Source organism: Gymnoscopelus braueri, assembly GCF_963280865.1.
Source record: "Gymnoscopelus braueri genome assembly, chromosome: 4".
Lineage (NCBI taxonomy): Eukaryota > Metazoa > Chordata > Actinopteri > Myctophiformes > Myctophidae > Gymnoscopelus > Gymnoscopelus braueri.
Window position 1 is genome coordinate 41,476,497 of NC_137605.1, and position 10,105 is coordinate 41,486,601.

Below are 10,105 nucleotides of genomic sequence, written 5' to 3' on the forward strand. Positions count from 1 at the left end.
AGCACGCACGCACGCACGCACGCACGCACGCACGCACGCACGCACGCACGCACGCACGCACGCACGCACGCACGCACGCACGCACGCACGCACACGCACACGCACACACACAAAACCACATGCATACAGTACAGGAGTAAATAAATCAGTCAGCAACCTGACAGAGAAGCTAGATACACACGCGCGCGCACACGCACGCCCATGCGCACACGCACACGCGCACACACACACACAAAACCACATGCATACAGTACAGGAGTAAATAAATCAGTCAGCAACCTGACAGAGAAGCTAGATACACACACGCGCGCGCACGCACGCCCATGCGCACACGCACACGCGCACACACACACACACACACACACACACACACACACACACACACACACACACACACACACACACACACACACACACACAGAGTTTGTGTTTAGTTTTAGTTTAACTCATCCTACTGTCCCATTTTTATTTGTGATTTAGTCGTTGAATCTATTCTCTATTCTAGAGATTAAATTAGTTTACAGAGCTCTCATACTGTATGTATTAGACAGGTTTTAAGTTGATGTTGGTTCTTGTGTTATTATTATCTCCTCCAGGCCAAAAGCTGGGGACGGAGATGATGTTTTCACCCCTGTCTGTCTGTCTGTCTGTCTGTCTGTCTGTCTGTCTGTCTGTCTGTCTGTCTGTGTATGAGTGTTCAGGGCTAATCTTGCAAACTGCTGGATCAATCAGCACCACATTTTTAGGCATGCTGCCAGTAGGCCAAGGAAGACACACCATTCAGTCAATGTTTGTGAATGCATTACCTCACACCCACTGTTCCTCAAGGCCATACAGTAACATACCTATAGATAAGGACTAGCCAATCGTCCACAAGCTGTACATCTGGCCTATGGGCTGTACTTCAGAGCCTGTGTCATAATTCAGCACCAGTTTTTCAAGACAGACAGACAGACAGATAGAGACATGCACGCATGCACGCACGCACGCACGCACGAACGCGCGCACGCGAACACACACACACGCACACACACACACGCGCACGCACACGCACACGCACACGCACACACACACACACACACACACACACACACACACACACACACACGTATCGATGTATTATTTTTTGTTATGATAGTATTGTCACAAATTTTAATGAGGCCCCAGGAAGAGTAATTACTGTTACAATACAGTAGCTAATAGAGATCTAAACGAACAAACAAATCATGCCTGTGTGGCAGATGGTTTCTTATTTCCCACAGATAACCGTGACCCTTATACGTCCATTTGTACAGTGCACATACTGTACAGTACTACTAGTATAAAAGCATGCGTTTGTGCACACAAGCACATACATGAAGCGTGCAAATACAATTATCGTGCCACAAAGCTTGTAATTATGGAGAGCAAATATGTATGTACATACAGTACAGTACACATCATTTACATGCCTCAAATCATGTCATTATATACAGTATGTGATAAATATGAATGCACATGTGAGGGCACATTCACATGTATGTGCGTGCACACACACACACACACACACACACACACACACACACACACACACACACACACACACACACACACACACACACACACACACACACACACACACACACACACAATTATCTTGTCATGGCTCATAATTATATGGTACAATTAAATATGAATACACACACATGCACACACCAATCCTGGTCAATGCCCCTATTTTCTATTCTATTCTGCTCTTTATTGCAAGAGTCTTACAGGCAATAAGTTGCTACTATGAACACCAACATGCATACATACATACATGCATGCATGTACGTACGCACACACACACACACACACACACACACACATACATACACAAACCCACACGCACACACAAAAGAGATCCATCATGCTTATAAATCAACCAGCCACAACAGATCCATATCTTACAACGCCACCGGACAATTTCTGGGTCAGATTGGTGTGCATATCGTATAAGGTTGTCTCACTGTCAAGGTAATTACTCTGCCAGTCAGAATCTTCCAGTAAAAACTACTCTTCCAATAGTGTGCCAAAGAATTCTGAAATCTGCCTAACCACTAGGCGTCCCTATTTTGGGCATGATCATTATAGGTGAAAATTGTCAAAAAGTTTTGGAAAATGTTGGCTGTGCGGTGGGGACATTTATTGGTACAGAATCAGGCCTAAGAGCCTTCTGCACATTTCTTGCCAGTCAATTAACAGAGCATAATTATGACTGTTTGTACAATATGATGGTTTGTACAGTATCCCCTACATCAAGTTAATTCAGAATGTTCGGCCTCACAGGCTTCATAAAGGACTGGTTTCATTATCTGCTGTGCTGCAGTAACATGCAACCCATACTGTACTGTACGTCAGTAGTACTGTAGGATATCCTGCTATCAAAGACCACAATTTGATCCCCTATGTAATGTTGACGTTTTGTATCTGGTTGTGTTGTGACATGTCCTGTACTATCATGATTACTACTGTCTCATGTATTTGACCTGCAGGGCATTCCATAGAATACGGTTTACACACACACACACAGAGAGAGAGAGAGAGAGAGAGAGAGAGAGAGAGAGAGAGAGAGAGAGAGAGAGAGAGAGAGAGAGAGAGAGAGAGAGAGAGAGAGAGAGAGAGAGAGAGAGAGAGAGAAGAGAGAGAGAGAGAGAAACAAAGTGGTGACAGACCAGTCACGGACAGGCGGGACATCGAGAAAGTTAAAGTGACCGACAGGGCAAATAATTGCACCCTGACTGAGAAACAGACAGATAGACAGGGAGATGGATTGAGGCTCCACAGACAGACGGAGAGGCTGCAGACGGGCACACATCCATCCAGACATATCCTAGTCCGAGGGCCCAGCGCTCCTCATCCCTCAGCCCCGGGCTGAAGGGGAGGGTGGAGAGGGTGCAGGAGGTCCTCCTCTAATGACCCCAGGCTGTCAGTCACGTTATGGATGAACTTCAGCGGGGCTCCATCACACATTAGCACAACTCAATACGGATTGATTGTGGTGGGAAGCCACACGGAGAGGGTGGGGTGGGGGGGGGGGGGGGTGGGGGACGACGAGAATGGGAAGTTAAGTCACGGACGATGAGCAGTGAGACATAGACAAAAGGAGACAGGAAGGAACGGCAGCGGTGAGAGAGGAGGACGAAAAAGAGGAGGAGAGGACACAAAGATATAAAGGAGGACGGGAATGGGTGTTGTTTTGTTGTATTGTCTCTTTCCTGTCTCTCTCTCATCCTGAATGTTCATTTAACTTTGAGAGTTCAAATAACACTCAAGATTACAGTGTGGGAACAGGCAAAAGAGTGGGAAAGTAGATCCACGTTGCAGTGTTGTTGAACCACACACACACACACACACACACACACACACACACACACACACACACACACACACACACACACACACACACACACACACACACACACACACACACACACACACACACACACACACACACACACACACACACACACACAACCAACTTGCTCTGAGAACCGCACTTCCCTTAAAATGCAATGCATTACACAGTCATAATAACTGTGTGTAGGTGTGTGTATGTGTATGTGCGTGTGCACAGGTGGAACGCTAGGGTGGATGGCCTGTGTATTTGTGCATTCTACCTGACATGAACCCTGCAGTAAACAGAACCTCATGTTAACCTTGCAGCTATCGACCGCTGGTGTCAGCCTGTGCGTTGGTGGGTTTGTTTACTATCGTTGAATGACTTCAACCCCCCCCACACACATACACCCATCCCCCTGGGCAAGAACACACACTGACCACCGCTGATCCCTGATACACACACACACACACACACACACACACACACACACACACACACACACACACACACACACACATACACACACATACTTACAACTGAGGTTACGAATTGTGCCATGTGTGTGCTTTAAGAACACTACGGTATGTTGGGATGAGGATTGTTTTAACAACTTGTAATGTACAGTAGTTACTGTAGCCAGCCTCGCAATGTTAGTAAGTTGCACACGCACACACACGCACACACACACACACACACACACACACACACACACACACACACACACACACACACACACACACACACACACACACACACACACACACACACACACACACACATCATGTCTACTGTACTGATTGTGTTGTTGTGTACAAGTGTGACCTGGTATGGCATCAATCAATGCCTACGTTAATCATACAATGTACCCGCTGACCGCTGTACTGTATCACTCTACTAGACTTGTAAATCTATTTACTGATGACAGCATTCAGTCAACCACTTCATATGCTGATCTTTCATCCAGTCAGTCAAATATGGAAATCAGTCTGTCAGTTCATCTCTCTCTGATTCTCTGATACAGTACATGTACAGCAATGGTTCCCAAACTTTGGGTCCGGACCCCCAGGGTGGTCCCCACATGATTTTGGGGGGACCCCAGATGATTAGCTTAATGTGTAACATTGTTTTCTCACTAAACAATTAAACAAACCAACCAACATACAGTATAAGTGTATACAGGGCATCTGCACGTTTCTAAAGTTGCAATTCAATGACTTTTAAGACCTTTTTAATACCAGATTGCCAAATTGTCAAACATTCTGAAAACAGCCGATCTACAAGCTCACAACGCCTCACAGTGCGAGGCGTTGTGAGCATGTAGTTCGGCTATTTTCACAAATTTATCTGTGGAACCGAGTCAAACTAAATGTAATGCCTACAATTCCAAGTGATGTCAGGATGGGGGTCCCCAGTTCAAATATGTTTTTTTTGTGGGGGGGAACCCTTGATCTACAGTATCAGTCAGTCAATCAGTTCTCCCGTGAGCAAACCGAACAGGAGAGACAACGTGTGACTCATGGCCTTCACTTACTCTGCGGTGGTTAATCTGTTGTGATTTTACCGTCTTTGTTACAACAGACGCTGTTTTGCCTGCAGATTGTGTGGTTTGGACCACATGCACACGTCAGAGCTGTGTTCCTGTGCCTCCCCGACACTGTCTCCCCCTCAGCTGTTTTGATGTCTGTCTCGATACAGAAAAATGAAAATGTGAAGAAGAGTAGACTGCCCACTTGTCTTAAAAAAAAATAAGAAGCCTGGAATAAAGAAAGATGTCACGGCTGTGATTTTGTTGAGAAGGAAGAGAAGGCGGTTTCTGCTGAAAATCGTGGTCACCCTCAAATCACCGTTAAGCGGTGGGAGGCACATTTCTGCCAGTGCACAGATGAACACAGCTGATAGATAGAAAACAACACAGCAGCACTGTGAAATCTCAGCAATCAGAGAGAAACGGAAAGCGTCTGTAAGGCACAGAGATTTAGATGCTACTACTCAAAGTGTCACCTGCTTGTTTACAGTCTCTCAGTGAGTTTTTCTGACAGACTTTAAGTCACGAGATGGAAAGACAACGTGAGTAGCCTTTTCCCTGTAAGCAGCCACATCAGGAGTAGCAACAGTGATGCAAGGGAAGGCGAAACAGTGAACATGTTTTATGGTGTGGCTCTGGAGGAGTCTAGCCGTCTAGAAGAAGGTCTGTGTGTGTGTGTGTGTGTGTGTGTGTGTGTGTGTGTGTGTGTGTGTGTGTGTGTGTGTGTGTGTGTGTGTGTGTAGTCATAGATGACCGACGTCACAGGCTGGTCACATCACGTCCCAGATCCATGTGGGAGTCATCATGCCGTTCCCATGTGGATCCCGAGATCCACATGACTGCATTATGTTTAAGTTTCGAATAGTGAGACATCTGTTAATCATTATGATAATTTGTTTTATTCATTATGTCAATTCTCCTTGAACTATACTACACTGTTGCTACTACTACGTATGTAGACAAGTTGCCAGCCGCTTCTTTTCACCTGATAAGGATTATGTTCATTTTGACCTTGATTGCGATCTTGACCATTGACCGTTTGACCAAAAGGTAAATTATCACTTCACCAAATGTAATGAAAATTCACCCATCTGTGTTGTTATATAATGTTATTCACAGCCAGACACCCAGACAGACACGCACTTAGGCACGCACGCACTCACAGTCTCTCTCTCTCACACACACACGCACGCACGCACGCACGCACGCACGCACACACGCACGCACGCACGCACGCACACGCACACGCACACGCACACGCACACGCACGCACACACACACACACACACACACACACACACACACACACACACACACACAGGACTGATTACAATACCCTGCCAGGCATGCATGCATGCAAGAAGGGTAATAAAGAGGAAGGTGTGCATAGGTATACTGCTAATGAAATCTCAAACACTATCTTGTGAGTAGATTTAGTAGTTTTAAGCAATTTAAAGCCAACAACTACAAAAACTGTGAGGAAACTGTGTGACACCTGCTGCTTTGATGCTCTGCCCACAAGCTTCCTAAAAAGAATGTTCAGCTCCTTAGAGACAGATTTACTGCAAATAGTTTACCCTTCTATTAAAAAAGTCTGACCTAGACGCTTCTGTAATTATAACAATTTACAATTTAGGCACTTAGCAGACGCTCTCATCCAGTGCGAAATCAGAGTAAATAGTATTAGCACTAGTGAACAAATAGATTAAATAGTCATATAAGTAAAGTGCAAAGAAAACAATGTAGTGTTTCAAATAAACTATGATTCCAGGTAGATATCAAACCTAGAATCTGTCTACAAGCAATCGAAATAACATTCTTAACATCTGTGAACAAGTAAACAACATAATCTGCATAATAGTATAGTATGAAAAGATAGTATCAAAGGTGACAAGAAGGGAGGGGGTGAGGTGGAATCTGAAGAGGTGAGTTTTCAGATTGCGGTGGAAAATGGGGAGAGAGAAATTCTGAGTGCAAGAGGGAGTTTATTTCACAGCTTGAGAGAAAGAGTCTAGGGCGTGTGGAACGTTCAGACAGGAAGGGTCAAACTGACTTCCTGTGTTAGCTGATCTAAGTTAGCAGGAAGGGGTGTGGCATTGGACCACGTCCTGAAGGTAAGGGGGTGCCATCCATGCCCTTGATTTTCTTTGTAGGCATTCATCAGTGTATTGTACTGGGTGCGGTAAGCCAGTGGAATGAACGCGAAAGGAGAGAGATGTGAACATTTTGGGAGGTTGAAGAAAAGGTGGCATTGTGGATCATTTGGAGGGGCTTCAGTGAGTATTAGCCACTACAGACATATTCATAGCCTTCATAACAAGTAACATCACTCTTCCAACATCTGAGTAACTTTTTAATATCAAATTATTATTTTGCCCACATCACAGCAATATGTCTCATTTTAAAACCGAAGGTTAAAGAGATTAATATAAAAATAATAATAAAAAGCTGGTCGTCGGGTCCTCACAGGTCCATACGGATCCATCCATTTCAAATGGATCCCACGAGACCCGTGTGGCTATTGGAACTGATCCGACCCGTGCCCGAGGGACAAGTCAATATTTTGGCCCCAACCAGGTTCCGTTCTCGGTTCAGGGCTCGGATCTTCGTTCCGGGCGGACCCCGTGCTACCCTCTACTGTGACTGCCCGTATTATGGTTCTAAATGGCATTCGTCTAAACACTGATTCCGGCATACTTCAATCCTTGTGTTATTGGATGTTAGCAAACTGGGTTGGATTTTATGTCATGGTCCTCAATTTATTCTTTATCTTTTTGTCTCCAATGGCAACTACCCATCTGAGCGCTACACCATGACATGTAGAGTTTCGGCTATTTTCAATATTTGGACAACTTCTATTCTACCTTTCCATGCTGCCTTTAGGCCAAGTTATTAAAAATGCTTATCATAATTATGTGGATGACACTCAAATTTACATCTCTCACCGAGTGATTATGGACCCATAGATTCGCTGTGTCAGTGCACTGAACAAATCAATGACTGGACGTGTCAAAATGTCCTTCAACTAAACAAAGACAGAACTGAGATTATTGTCTGTGCCAAGGAAAAAAGAGTGAAAGTTAGAGCTCACCTTGACTCTCTGTCTATGAAGGATAAAGGCCTAGCCAGAAACTATGGATTCAGAATTAAGACAGAACTTTAAATGCTTAAAAAACGAATTCAGCCAATTATCATCTTAAAATATAGCAATTACATTCATGTCCTAACAAGAATAAGAAGAATGTATAAATGCCTTACACAAAATACACCTATAGGCTGTGTGCGTTATCTGGGTGCACATTGATCTAACCATGCTATTCATTTATCATGGTTTCTTAAAGTGACATTGCACTTTGGTAGAACTCTGGGATGTAAACCTGGATACCTGGGTATGATATAAGTCCAAATATTGTCAATCATCTTCATATGGGTAAAGAGCCAGAACTAGAAAGACATTTTCACTCTCTCCATTTACTCCCAATGTATGACAAAACAGTCTCAAAATCACACGTTTAGCACATAAAGGAACGCAAACAAAGCAGATGCTGCCAATAACAAACCGACCCCAGCACTGAAGCTACACAACCCAAGGCTCAACCAAAGTTCAACATGGCTTTCAACCTTTTTCTGTTTGGAGTACAGAACACAGAACACGCAAATAAATACTACAGAAAAAGAGATGGGCAGAATCTGACCGACTGCAAGTAACCCCACGCACAACAAGAAGTAATTACTATGGGCTTTTATGTTTAATGAAGACCTGTTAAGCCAATTCTAGAGAGAGCCTAGTATTCTGGGCTACATATTGTCTGTGATTTCCACTGAGGAATACATTTATTCAGTGCTGTGAACGTGTCACCTTAAAGACTGTGGAGAAATAGTATGGGAGTGACAGCTTGATGCCCTCATACACATAAACCCAGAAAATCACACCCACACACACACAAACTCACAATTCACTGCACTCCCAAAAACAAACACACTTGCAGACATAAACACACACACTGGGGTTGCAACTATCGATTTAGTGATCACTCAAGCGATTGCATTTTTGATTAGTTGAATAAACGAGAAGTGTGTTTTTGGATGTTTTTTTAATATATATATATATATATATATATATATATATATATATCGTTATTGTCGGGCAGAAGCCTCTTATCTCCATATTCTAACTTTTTGTGTTTATTCGTAAATTAACGCCCTACTTGATCATACTACAGCGTAACACAAAAGCATCAAAAGTAGCAGATCTACAAGCTCGTAGCGCGTCGCTTCGCGCCGTGTTTTGAGCTTGTAGATCTGCTACTTTAGCAAATTTGAAAAGTAATAGTTTTGGACATATGAGGTTTATCAACAAATCATTGCAAAAAAATCGAATCGACTAAAGCGATTAATCTTATTAACCAGTCTTAAGTCTTTTACAGTGAAAGTCTTAAACCTTTTATTCTTTGTCATACAACGGTTTCCGGTACAAAATAGCCGTTCTACAAGCTTACATGTCCCAATGCAAAACATTGTGAGCTTTAGATGGCCTATTTTCACCAGTATAATATACAGTAAATATATATATTATTATTATTAATGTTTTTATCAATAATTGTATTAAAATCAATTTGTTCACTGAACCCCTAACACACACACACACACACACACACACACACACACATGGACATGGACAAACACCGACACAACGTCAGCCATTCACGATGGGTTTACCTTTAAAAGCATTTGTGGCTGGTAAATCAGTTTCCTGCATACTGCTCCTTCGAGCACGCTGCCTGCTGCTGCCGATGCCACGATGGATGCCAAGTGACCAAACTCAACCGGTCCGAGCCGCGCCTGCTAGGGGAGGGGAGGGAGGCCAAGCACGCGCCAGTCTCACTGCCATCTTCACCATCAACAGTCCATGTGTGGGAACGGAAGGGTTGCTGTCATACGCCGGTTCAACGCTTCACTTCCTGTTGAGCGGCTGGTCGAACGTAGGCCACGCTACGTGCTAGAGGGCTGCTTCGGTCGGCAACTGACTGGTTTAGCAGGATGTCTGTCTGGTCTGCTCGCTCTCTTGACTTGTTGATTGCGAAGCTCAAGACTGAATCTAGCTTAGCGTTCCTGCTGTGGAATTCCCAAGGAGGAATGTCGGCGAACAGCACTGGGATGTTTAAGTGGAAGTTGGGGTTTTTGGGGGTGTGGGTTACTGTCTGTCTGCTATCTGA

At 44.0% G+C, this 10,105-nt stretch overlaps 1 protein-coding gene across 2 annotated transcripts in view; it reads right to left on the minus strand.

Moving 5' to 3' along the window:
- ldlrad4b (low density lipoprotein receptor class A domain containing 4b) overlaps positions 1-10,105 on the minus strand; it is a 183,661-nt gene that overhangs the window by 89,725 nt on the left and 83,831 nt on the right. For both annotated transcript variants that reach the window (XM_080427226.1, XM_080427227.1), the window contains exon 3: positions 9,609-10,105. This exon is cut by the window's right edge and continues 565 nt beyond it. In XM_080427226.1, coding sequence (XP_080283352.1) covers positions 9,609-9,648 — 40 coding nt within the window. In that variant the 5' untranslated portion in view covers positions 9,649-10,105. The remainder of the gene's footprint in view (positions 1-9,608) is intronic.